At 31.0% G+C, this 13,982-nt stretch overlaps 1 protein-coding gene across 3 annotated transcripts in view; it reads right to left on the reverse strand.

Moving 5' to 3' along the window:
* LOC130899420 (dual oxidase maturation factor 1-like) overlaps positions 1–13,982 on the reverse strand; it is an 87,185-nt gene that overhangs the window by 17,789 nt on the left and 55,414 nt on the right. For all 3 annotated transcript variants that reach the window (XM_057809348.1, XM_057809346.1, XM_057809347.1), the window contains exon 2: positions 8,361–8,535. In XM_057809348.1, the coding sequence (XP_057665331.1) occupies positions 8,361–8,525 (165 nt within the window). In that variant the 5' untranslated portion in view covers positions 8,526–8,535. The remainder of the gene's footprint in view (positions 1–8,360; positions 8,536–13,982) is intronic.

Raw genomic sequence — 13,982 nt, forward strand, 5'->3', positions numbered from 1 at the left:
ATATTTCCATATTTTTTTTGAACAAACGGCAACCGTAAGTATGTAGCTCTGTGAAAATGTAAATAAATAAACAACAATAATTCTGGTCAAGGTTTATTTTGTTTGTAAATTAGTCAGTTTCTTTGTATAATTACATTACAAATACTTGTACGGTGGCTTAAAATGTTTTTAATATTTTTAATTTATATTGTTACAATGGCTATTAAAACTAGTTTGAATGCTTTATTGCGATTATTGTTGCTATAATCAATGTGCTGCGCCTTACGGTAACATCCTAATTGTAAGCTTTCGATAACACAACAGTCGTTATTTATTTATAAAACATCACCGTGTTTCTTCTCGGTTTCCCATTTCTTCCGAAACTCTTTCTTAACACTATTTTTCTTTCCCGTACGACAATATTGGTCTCTTTAATTCCCGAAAACTCAGGAACCTAGTCTAAGTTGACCCAGTGCTTCAGTTGCTTGAATTAAATAATGAAATATTATTTTACATTTCTGATAGTTATCATAGATACGGATGATGTTTTTGTCCAGCGTCAGCTCTTATAATTGTATTTGAAATTCACATCAATTTATCTGATTATTATATTCTGAATGTAAGAATTCAAGGCAGCAACAATCTAAACTCATTTAATTTCTTTTTTTTCAGGCTATACTCATTTGACGAAAGATGTACATCTTTTTTTTTAATAATATCATTTCAGTACTATTCTTGCAAAATTTCATTTACTGTTACCTTGCTAAATATGTTTGTGGTCTTGCATCATTTCCTTTTTATAGTATCGAATGCCTTTGCGTTGTCAACAAATATCAAGAAGATAAATCATCAACAAAATCCAAAAAAATGACGATGTGATCCCTGATAAACCATTTTTGTCGTTTCCTTCATAAAAATCACACATCGTCGAATAACTTTCTTTGGTTACATAGTCAAGTTTTGTAATTTTCCGCTTATCTTTCTGTCGGTTTAGTGTATGATCTATATGACTCCACTTTCTTTACTTTTTGTCGATTTTTGTGATTTATTCCTATCTCCAGTCTTCCTTCTTACTCTGCATTGCGGTAAAGTTATTTCTAAAGATTCGCTACTTTGTTAGGAAGGGCCATACGACCTAATGTTCTAAATTATTATTGCCTTTATCGTCTCTAGATATCCCAAGGATTGCCTCATGTTCTGATCTGTCCACGAGAATTGTCTGAAAACTTTTCGGCATAATAAAGAAAAGAGACAAATTTTTCCATAGTCTGGCGATGCTCCAAACATCCAACTTCCAAATAGTAGTTTCCATTTTTCTCCTCAAAATAGACGTTCACATATGGGGAAGGGTCTGGTAAAAATTTATCTCCTATAAGAGAAACTTTCAACTAAGGGAATAGGAAATTGTCGATGAGGGCCAGATCTGTTAAATACGGTGGGCAGTCAACCAATTCATAATGTAATTTATTGAATTTTAGCCATGGAAATCACTGAAGTATGAGGAGGTACGTTGTCCTGATTGAAAAGTACTTTCATTTTATTCAAATGCGGTCGCTATTTTGCAATCTCTCCCTTTACCTTATCAAGCAATCATGCGTAATACTTTTCTATTATTGTCGATGATACAGTCCCATGACTATCCCATAAAATCATTGCCATCACTTTTGCCACCGATGAAACAATTTTAGGTTCGTCCTTTGCAACCAACTATCATGACTGTTTTTTCATTCCAGGATTGTAGTGGTTGATCCAAGTGTGTAGTGGTGAGTTCCCGCATACGGTAATTTATTTCCCAACTTATATTGATCTGATACAATCAGACTTTGACGAAGAAATTCCATCTACAATCACATACACTTTTGTGGCTTTCACTTTCATATATTTTCCACATTGAAGTTATAAACCTCCCTCGTAATTTATTATTTTCACGAGTAAACATCTTGGAGTAGAATGATATTTCGACAATACTTGTTGAACTATCTATTTCGAAATTAACTCATTATTTTTGACAATAGAATGTACTGATAAGGCCATTATATCACCATTTAATTTCAATTATTTGTATTTCTTTTGTAAAACATTATATTTCAACGATGTTACGCATTAAAACCAGTATGAAAGTAACAGTATGTGTATATCGCTATATATATATATAACGTAATCGGATACAGGAAGTTTCTCCTTAAGATATGATTGTTATTTTATTTTATTATAAATATTTCTTATAAAAATCAAGTTTAAAAAACCATAGACCGACTCGACGATTTGCGCACCACGGTGAATATCGACATCAAAGGTGTAAGAAAAGCGTTAACATCGCGGGAGAAGAAATCATTTAATCACCAAGGCCAAATATCTAGGTGTCATTTTGGACCAAGGACTACGCGAATTAGATGGTAGATAAGACAAGACGAGAAAGGCAATAGGACGATTAACATGTTTCAGCATAAGACAATCAAATCAATCCATACTTGAAGATACACTGCCGTAAGTCACCAAAAGCAGCAGAATATCAGCCTGAGCAAGCAGTAAGCGTACCTTGGTACATGACGATCAATAGATCTACCGAACTACCAAAATAATATATTATATAACATGAAGGGAGAAAAATTATAACAGGTATTTAATATTGAGAAAACAGTTATACCAACAAATGGGGATCACCTATTAGAAATTCTGCCAATCCAAGGATCGGAAAGATCTCGATTAGGGAAAGCTATTTTTTCGAAATAAAATATATCTTTTCGTTTCATGAGATTGTCTTATTTCTATAGTAAATTTGATGTTAAGAAAGCCTTGAACTTCTAGATTTTTGCTAACTTAATAAATAAAAGTATGACACAGTGTTTGTACAAAGATTCTCTGAATTTTTTTTGGTAAATTTCAATAATGGGAAGCGTAAATTGAGTCTGTGAGATGCCCTTCAAATGAAGTTGAAACTTTCAATGATATTTATTATTATGTTAAGGTTTAGAACCAATTTCGTAAATCCTGTTTTTACCATTTATCTTTGTCGGATGTAACACCAGTCATGTAGATTAAAAATAAATTAAAATTAACAATTATTATTTTTTACGATAATTATACAAGAAAAAAATTGTGCAAGGATCCTTCCATCTTTTGTAATAAGTAAATGCAGTTTCTTATAACATTCAATAAAAATTATTCTGTGTAAATTACAATTATTAAGTTTATATTGTAAGCAATTTCACATCAATTTATCTGATTATTATATTCTGAATGTGAGAATTCAAGGCAGCAACAATCTAAACTCATTTAATTTCTTTTTTTTTTCAAGCGATATACTTATTTGATGAAAGATGTAATTTTTGTTTTTTTAAATAATATCATTTCAGTACTATTCTTGCAAAATTTCATTTATAGTTTTTATTAGTATTTATACAGTGTGTTACACATAAGATGAAGACGCTTTTAAGATTATCAACTACTACTCGGAACTTTATCTCTAGAAAGACAATCGATCTTCCCATTTTTCTCTGTGCGATGCGTATTTTGTTTACAGAATATGCGTTCCACATCAATGCCATTCTAAGTTTTATCTCATAGGTCTGGCTTAGCGATTTGCCTTCTTTAATAATGAGATGAGTCATAAATTCAATTTTGTTGGTGTCGAACTGTTTCTGATGCATTCTCTTTAGCTTCATCGATACGATCTGTGATTATAAAGATGCCGTCGGCGAATCGCAGGTGATTTAATTTTTCGCTGATTATGTTTATGTATTTCCTCGCTACCACTCTTCCAACCATATATTCCAAGAGCGCCGTGAATAACTTTGGTGACAGAACATATCCCTGTTGTTATCCTCATTCGATGCGAATATCTTGCGTGTTTTCATATATTCTTACACGTGCTGTTACCTTGCTAAATATGTTTTAAATTTCTATATATATATATATATATATATATATATATATATATATATATATATATATATATATATATATATATATATCTGTGGTCTTGCATCATTTCCTTTTTATTTATAGTATCGAATGCCTTTGCGTTGTTAACAAATATCAAGAAGATTAATCATCAACAAAATGTCGATGTGATCCCCGATAAACCATTTTTGTCGTTTCCTCCATAAAAATCACACACTATTCGTCGAATAACATCTTTGGTTGCATAGTCAATTTTTGTCAGTTTTCGGTTACCTTTCTGTTGTTTTACATCGACAGTTGTTCTCGATCGAGGTACCCCAAAATATTTAAAATAACCTTTGGATATTGGATATGTGAATCTTTATGTCAAAACTCTCTACTGATACTTTATTCAGTATTCGACACTGTATCGTACCCACAGTAAATTTAAATAGAAATAATCGGTTTGATTTGAACGCTTCCAGAAGAAACCCTTATTTTTTCCTAGGGTTACTAAATTTTTGCGATTGAAACTTTCTGAAACTTTTTATAGTCTTTCAAGTAAATGCCGATTCATAAACTTGACTTTCCGTTTACCGCTGCCGTTTGCGGGTAACGTTGCTGCTGTAAATCTACAAATTTTGTTTTTTTTCTATTGACGTGTGTTCTGCTTTTTGTTGTGATATTTTTGTGTTTTTTATTGGCTTTTCTCTTTTGCTACGGACGGCCCACAAATATTAAAACTCAAACGGCAACTATAAATGGTCTCATGCATTTAAATATGTTTTTAATTTTGTAACAGCAAACGGTAAACGGATAGTTTTTGATTCGGTCTCAAGAATAGATAAACTATACATCATTGCAAATATCAAATATATAAAATATATATATATATATATTACTATTATTTAAGATATTTAAAAAATAATTATAATAACAAAACGTATCTGGTATTCGATAGATATAAAAGAGACGATATTAAATCAACTGCAAGGAAACATCATGCATTGAAAACCAAATGTACAGATGTTGATTTGAACAAAACACGTCGTTATTAACAAAAAGCTTCAAGGCGCTATAAAGGTCTTAGCAGAGAGCACAGAGAAGCTAACCTCCAATTATGACAGATGAAACAAATTCCATGGTGACTTTGTAGAGAAATTAATATAATTAAGAAATAATCTCGATACGTACTTCATTTATGACCTATCGTAACTTGTGAGAAACCTCCTACATAAATTTAATTTTATACGATATAATAGAATAACGGCTGAATAGAATTATAAGATTTCAATGAATACGAGTATAATAAGGTCTTATATTTTCCATTAGTCATTAAATGTAACTTGAGCTGTCCACCTACATCTTGTTCAAAATATCGTAAAACTACATCCGCATCAATTACAAAATGAAACAACAATAGAAAACGTTTTCTAATATTCCAAGGTCTGTTGGGTAATTATTATCGACACAATCTTATCGAATTAATCATAAAAGAACCAGATCTCCATGAGCTGCTTCCGACTATCAATTATCTCCTAGTTTGAGTAATTACGAAGGAATTTGATACATGCCGTCAAAGCTTCGGACAAATCTTCCGGTGTCTCAAGGTCAAGTATGTATGTATCATTTCATACATCAGAACCAACACCAGATACTTGGGAAAATTGCACCGAGACTGAAATTTTTGGAGTGGAAGAGTCGGAAGTATATGGAACGTTCAATTCAAGTTTATTAGTTTTTTATATGTATTTCACATATTTTAATCAGATAAAAAAAATTATGACGAAGTTTCATGGAAATTCAGCTTCGTCATTTTATTAACAATAATTACAAAATAATCAATGAAACAATTTCAAAACTAGTGAAAAGACCGGTACGTTTCTTTAAGTCAATACAACCTATCGAAAATTTAAATTTAATTGTTTATAAAGACTAGGAAGCTATTGCTCAATCAATTTCAAAAAAATTGGAGTGCTATCTAAAAACGAAGGCGTAATTACTTTGAACAATATATCACCAGTATTAATTGGGGAAGTTCTATATATCGGTCGACGTAGAAAACAATTTATGAGAAAGAATTCAGAAAAACATGTAGTTGTAAGTATTGTATTAATCAGTACTCAATAACAGGTGAATCTTTATAAATAGGTAAAAATACTATATAGATAAGTAAATATGAGTTTTTTCTTTCATTTATGTTGCATATTTTCCATATTTCGAGAATGTATGCATATATATGCGCATATTTCAAGTAATTTCTTTACATATAAATCTGAGCCTCAATAAAACATATCATGTTGACTTGCATTGAAGCAAATATAAAATAAAAGAATTTTATAGCTTTTTTACGTTTCTGTTACAATTAAACGTGGATCCTTTTCATTTACGCTACCACTTTTAATTTGAAAAAACGTGAAACTTTTTATTGTTATTTAATTACTTTACCAGAAGACTTATGTAACCCTTAAAATTAATTATATTTTTACGAGTTTTTTATCGGTCTTCAGTAAGAAGCTAACCATTTGTCATCCGAGTACAGCAATAACTTTAAATTATATTCGAAAACTTGAAATTACTTTTTTAATTATTCAGAATTTAATGGCATTTGTGCAGTCCTTCAATTTTAAGGGGATGTAGAAATATATAACTATCTATAAGTTTAACTATGCACTTTACCTACCATAACAATTGAACGCCAAATCAGTTTATCTTATTTCATCATATATGATGTACTTTCTGAGTCATTATCTCTCATCCGTTTATTCAAAATCAAAACCCTAAATTTTTTATTAACATACACATTTAAGAGAAGCAAACTGAAGTGAGCTGAGTAATGTAATCCCACTCAATATGAGTGAATTTTGTTTCTACACTATCTTATTCGGTTAAACTCGAAAAACTTTGCGAGTAGTATATTGGACGCTTCGAGTGAGACATTCTATTGGAGGACCAAAAACTAATGTCGTTTCTTCGCATGTAGATATTTTAATGTGATTTTTCTGTTCAGTGTGTACTTCGAAGTCTTGTCAAAGATATATTTACTTCCAAATAATTGAGTATTAAACTTTTTTGCAATTTGCAGTAAAATAGCTAGTTATAAACCATATCCGGCATTGTATGATTTTCGAATTCGTAGAGTATTAACACAACAATTGTGAGCATAAACCATTACATTAGATGTTGTTGGTATCTCCAAATTCATACCCGGTAATTCTGATCTCCTTGCCTCCTATCGATCAGAAAAACTCGTAACGTATGACAACGTCTTACTCAGTACAGAATTAGGATTACATACATGTCAGAAAATCTAGGAACTCTTCAACACCCTTAACCAACCTTGGTCGACTATTTAAGAATATTCGCGTCATATCTCACTCACTCACTTGATCCCTGAAGACGGAAAATGAGTTATATATAATTATTTAATACGCAACAAACAATGGCTCCCAAAAAAATGCTACTGTCTGTTTGGTGAAATTGAATTTTGAAGTGCTGAAATTTGGTTAAACTGTGAATGCAGGTCATTATTGTTAGCCATTCTATAATCAAAAAATAACCTATGAATGCCAACTCAATACTGAATTCCAACCATTTTTATCGGTGCCGCCTTAACAATTTTTCAATGAAATAATTCACAAAATAAATATTTTATCCCTCTACTCTTTTTACTATAACTCTCAATCCGTTTCTATCTTCTGTTCTTTCTCTCCACTCACTAATTCCCACTCTTCTTAAATCCGATGTTATTTCTCCTACCTATTTCTTTTTCTACATACCTCTTCTTCTTCTTTTTCTTCTAATTCTCTCTTCCTCCATTTGGGCTCTTTAGGCAATTCCCTTTGCATTCATTCTGCATACATGTCTCAACCACCTGGCTATTTGGACTCTGACTATATGCGTAATATTAGGTTCGTTATATATTTCTACTATCCTGCTACCCCATTTTCTAGCTCTTTCGTCTTATCATCCGTATTCGTAATCAGCACATCTAGATAGTCGAAGGTCTCAACTTTTTCAAAATGATATTCCTCGTTTTCCGTCCTTAAAGTTCTGTTTTTCTTCTGATTTTTCCTTTGCTGTTGCATTTCCAGGTGTTTTTGCTATTAAACCCGGATGCCAACTTTTCCGATAAGCTATACACTTTTTCCTATTCCCCCGGGATCTATCTGGTAGTACAATATCATTTGCATATACTAAAATTTGTTGCTTCTGGTGATATATCAAACCTTATGTCTGTTCTTACGCCTTCTAGTTTTATCTATGTGTCTGAAGGTTCTTCTATTTCTACTAATAACATTACTGGTTAAAAATAAAAACATTATTTATTAAAAAAAAGCAACTTTCCGGTCCCTCTTTCGAATAGATAGGATTATTTATTCAATATAATTTATATTAGCTGATTGTACCTTTTGTTGTCTCAAAAGTTTTGATAGAATTTATAAAATGCACATGGAAATAGAAATATTTCAAAATATATAAAAATTAATGTATCTCACCTCTTTTCGAATTCCAAAATAAATAATTAAAAATGCCACATAAAGCGTAGTAAATGTTGCTAAGAATGTTATAAAAGTAACATCACCAGTCACCGATGTCCTGTTGTGAAAATTATACAGGGTAGGTCCACCATCGTATCGAAACGCATCGAACCACCCCTTCATGGCCAATCAACTAAAACAAAAAATTGTTCTTATTTTTTACTACAGATCTAAGCTACATATGAATTTATACTAATTTCATTAACTTTATGTTTTTCTTGATAAATCGTTTTTATTTTAGGTCTCTTTTGATAGAAAATTTGTTTTAAAAAACTCAATTTGTATAACTAATCCATTAATAGATCACCTTCTATATAAATATGAAAATGTGTTTTAATTATAAAAAGTAGCTTTTCCTACGTTGTTACATTTAAAAAATAATATATGTAGCATCTACCAATTAAATTTCGTAGTTGCATTAAAGTTTACAAAATAGAACTGTAATGTTCTCAAATTGTACAGGTATATTTATCATTGACAGCTTTTTAGTTCCTATGTATTTGAACCATTTCTAAAAACTCTCTTTTACTTGTTTTTTAATATTTCTTGGTTTGTTGATACAGTTTTATTTTTTTTTCATGATGATGACCTTTGACCTATCTTCTAAATAGTAAGATGTCTGTCCTACGTAAATGGTGTCTAGGTATTTTATATATAATATTACTTTTCTTGTTCTTGGGTTTTTTAGATTTTAATTTGAAGTAAAATTAAATGTATTATTTTCTTTAAGAGTTATAGTAATCCATTGAAATTTATTGGAATAATTCGATAGTTGTAGAAGTCCATGTACATATGATTCTAAAGAAGAAAAAGAAGAATTTTCGTAAAATAAAAATATAATATATTAGTTTTATTAGAACTTTGAGTCATAATATATCAAATTATAAATATTGTTCAATATTAATATAAAAACATACAAATATGTAGAATATTTTTATAAATCCACTTTTTAATTCGTAATGCTCTGTTTACTCTGTTATTTCACTTCATTTGCAGGTCATTACAAAATTATTTAAAGATATTATGCCAACAGAAATGCAGTTAGATAACAAACAAGCTCAGTGAATTTCTGGTATTCATAATGTCCAGCGTGAAACTAGGGGTTCTTCAAAGTTGATTATTTATTGCAGTGGCGGCTCGCTGCAATTTTTCCAATAAAACTTGTCATCTGCGTCAAATTTCTATTGATTTTATCGACTTTAATGCTGGAATGATGGATTATTGGAACAATTACCACAAAATGAATCTAACTCTTTCACGAGGTCTTTGCAGTTTCCTATGTTTCAATCTCTAGAAATGTCCTGAACAGCTTGAACAGATTTACAACCTCAATATTGTAATACTTTTATCAGCAACTTAACAATAGTGAGGAATTGTTCCCTAAACTAAGGTATGCTTTGGGATTCAGAGTTTCATCATGTTCGCGGAGAGCCAATTCAAAGGCACCACAAAATTCGATACAACTAATACATACAATATATACCTAGCATTCGACATTTTCATTTCTTTTTTATATATTCAATCAATGAGCAGTATATGATTGATCCTAATAACACATATTCCATACAATCATAAATATGGCTTTTGGAGTTGTCATTTCTTTTTATCTTTAAACTTAAATGCTCTAGATCGATGACTCCTGTCTCCAAGCTTTATCGCCACCAAAAATTAAGCAGGGAATTATAAAATAAATAATCTGAATTAAAAGATGACTTAGAAATATTTGGATAGGTAATAGGAAATGTTGAATTACTTCAAATACTTAAAATTATGTATATATTATTTGCGGTGCTTATACACTAGCCACCTTTCATATATTGTTTCCATGTTCAATGTAATTATTGCTTCTATTACAAATTGTTGGTGTAGTGTCATTATTGATGATCATTTATTTCATATGAAATCATTTTATTAACTCCTTTCTATTTCTCTTAAATGAAGGTTTCACGAACGTGATACTCTTAAATGAGTAGAATGAATATTGGTACTAATCCACGTTAACCTTACCACATATTTCTGTTCCGCCTGGGTAATTCTCTACAACTAAAGGTTACTTTCGACACATTCTATTTATATGCGTTTTAAAACATCAGGTTCTTGGGTCCTTAAAATATAAAAACTCATAATATGTGCTTCAACATATGTAAATATATCTGAAGGGTGGTTAAGCAATTTAGAATTTCAATTATAATCAATGATAAATATGATTCTTCAATTTTACGCTAATATAAACACTCTATAGGACATATAGTAACCAAACTGAATACATACATTCACTAAATATGTTAAAGGATTCTATCAAAACGATATTTCTTGGTCAAAGATAGGAATTTTTCTGTTTAAGCATTTATTAGAATTAGCCAACATTATTTTCCAATAATATAACACTTCACTCAATAAGTCGTGTGACTTATGTAAGAAAAACACATTTATGTTGCCAAAAATTGAACATATTTATCAATATAATCTCATTGTAGAAGTATTTGTCTTTCTCTTCAATTTCAGTAATTGCTTCTTCATTTGAGCCAAATTTCTTACCAGCGAGTATTCTGCCATTTTGAGATCTCCGAATAGTCAGTAGTCACTTGAGGCCATAACAACGGTTGATAAGGAAGCAATTCGAAGTGTAATACGTTCAATTTAACCATTTAACCATGTTGCCATCGACTTATGAATCAGTGCATTGTCTTGATGAAACAGTGTTTTTTATTCAAACGATATAACAACTGTATGTAGTATTCGCTATTGATTGTCTATCCCTTTTAGTGATAGTCGATGAACAATTATTACAATTTTGGATGCTTCCGACGTGGTTCACCGGTTGCAGTCCACTCAGATGATGATTGTTTTGATTCCGGAATGAAGTGATGGATCCATGTTTTAAACATTGTCACATATCGATGAGCCACATACTGCTCTGAATCATCAACACGTTATTATTTGTGATCGACTGAGAGTAAACGCGGCACGTATTTTGAAGAAAGCTTTCTCATAATCAAATGTTCATGCATAATTGTGAACACACTTCTGATATCGTTACGGTTTCAGCTTTCGCACACAATTTCAATTAACGATTAGATATTACCAGTTTGTGGACTTTTTGATGTTTTCTGGAGTAACCACCTCAATTGGACGACCAGAAAGTTCATCATCATCGATGTCCGTGCGACCACTTTATATTCAGCAGACCAATAACAAATGGTTCTTTTCGATGGAGCACAGTCCGTTTAACACTTTTGAAGCCATTACTGAGCTTGTATAGTATTTTTTTTTTTCATTAAGTAGCAATGATAAATTATCACACGATATTATTTTAAATCCATTGTTTTGAGAGAAAAAGAAGTCGAGAACGGTCAAATCATATGCCGTCCACAGAATATCGGTTATAGTTCGGGCAATCCCAGTTCGTTGGGTCGAGGTAGGAGAAATTCGTTGTAATGCTTCCCGTTTAAAATAGTTATTTGACTACCGAAGTAATGATACCACCGGCGTGAATACTGCACCACGTAAATTTGAGCGGGTGTAATCAATTCGAAACTTTATTTCTGCGCATCCACGGGGATGAAATTTGGTCTCATCGCTCATGAGATTTTCCTCGTGTTCATATTCAAGCTTTATACGCTTGTCTGCCAACTATTAGCAACACATATTCAAGTCTTTCACCAAAACTCTCGCCAATAGATTTCCGCATCTTCTAGTCGATTGTTCGGGTTCTCTACTTTATTTTCAACCTCAATCAAAATTTTCTTACCTACTATCTTGCGACCCTTCCAGTTTTGGTATCCACAATTTTAAATCCATAAAAATTTCGTATATGTATATAATTTGGAATAATCACAATGATAATCAGCTTTTTTCGGAAAATTAAGGTATTACTTATTCATGTAATTTCTAGATATCATTTGTATCATGCATCCGAATATGAAAATCATCACTGTAATGTTTTAAAATTGATTCCAATATAAGTAACGACTAGAATGTTTATAATGAATAAACTTTTAGGATAGTAGTTTCTGTGTAACGTTCTAAGGGGGCAGTTGGATTTGAAAATCTAAGTAGTAATCATTTTGTACCAATTTTGATATCGAAGATCACAATTTAGCAGTCCTTAATATTAAAATATTGTTATTAATGGTCCATGATATTCTGACGAGTTGCAGGTCGTATTTTGTTTTTGGAATGACTCATTTATGGAGATTTGATATTTATTACAGTATGGACACTGTCCTTGTCTAGTTAAAGGAGTGATGTTTCAGGATATTCTGACTTTTGAAGTTACTTCTTGTCACACAAGTTCAAGTATTTGTTGAGTCTACAAGGAACTGTATATTTACTTTATAGAAATTTTGGTTGCTTAATTGAAATAATTCATTGCTACTTTGTTCACTATAATGTGAACAATGGAACTTTTTTTGAGTCCAAGTTAATCGCCCAACGATATTTACCGTATTGAATTATAGCTATAAGTTCAAGGATTATAGCTTTTCAACTCCATAGAACATCCAACAGAAATGCATATTATTTGAACTTTTAGATAACTATAAAATGTTAGTGAAACGTTCAAATATTGTAAAAAATATTATTATTTGCAATTTGTAATCTTCAGCATATATCGAGAACTTTTTTGCCATGGTACTTTCTTAAATTTCGAAAATATGTCAAGTTTATTTTCAATAAGTACTTGAGTATGCTAGCAAACAATCAACGTTTGGCAACGATGGTTTGATTTTTCTTTACAAGCAACAGCTGGTCATCGGTAGATAACATTTTAATTAATTTTATTTCGTGTGAAATTGAGATGTATCGAGAAAGTGGCTCTTTGAGTAAATTCGTCATTACATAACACCAAATTCATCTTTATTACATTCTTTTCTTCAATTTGATGCATTTATTTGTGAGTGAATCCGCATTCTCGCGACACAATTTTGATATAGATTTTGAGGTACTAATAAACCTCAAATCCTTTTCAAACTCAAAACTTTCACTTCGACCAACATAATTAATTGAAATAAGAACTATAACTTCGACACGAAAATAAATAAATTTTTGTAAAAATACATACTTCTGAAGATTGTTATTAAGCCTTTCACATTGGTTAAATAGCTACACTATGCACATCGGAAAAATCCTCGATATCTCGACGTGTGATTCATACTAAGTATACTTAGTAAGCATAAATAACGAAAACTTTACTTTATTTACTTTCCGTGTTACTTTGAGGGTATCTGTAAAATTATTTATTGATTTGCACAAAAGTCATTAAAATATTTAGATTACTTACAAATCATAAAAATTCCGCGTGTTTCTTAATTTGTCTAGAGTATTTTATGTAGTCAATTTACAGCTAGAAGTGGAAAAAGACAAAGTCGCCTCTGATTTAGAATTATTTTAGAACTTATTTTAAAATCGCCAAGATATATCGTGATTGACGAAATTGTGTTGTTTACGAGGATGGTCCCAGAAGTTACTGACCCAACAAAAAAAACAAAAAATTTTGGAAATAATATATTTCTTTTTCAACGTAATCTCCTTTTCGCTCATAACTTTTCCCAGCGATGTTTAATAAGTTCGATACCCTTT

Source organism: Diorhabda carinulata, chromosome 11 (genome assembly GCF_026250575.1).
Source record: "Diorhabda carinulata isolate Delta chromosome 11, icDioCari1.1, whole genome shotgun sequence".
NCBI lineage: Eukaryota > Metazoa > Arthropoda > Insecta > Coleoptera > Chrysomelidae > Diorhabda > Diorhabda carinulata.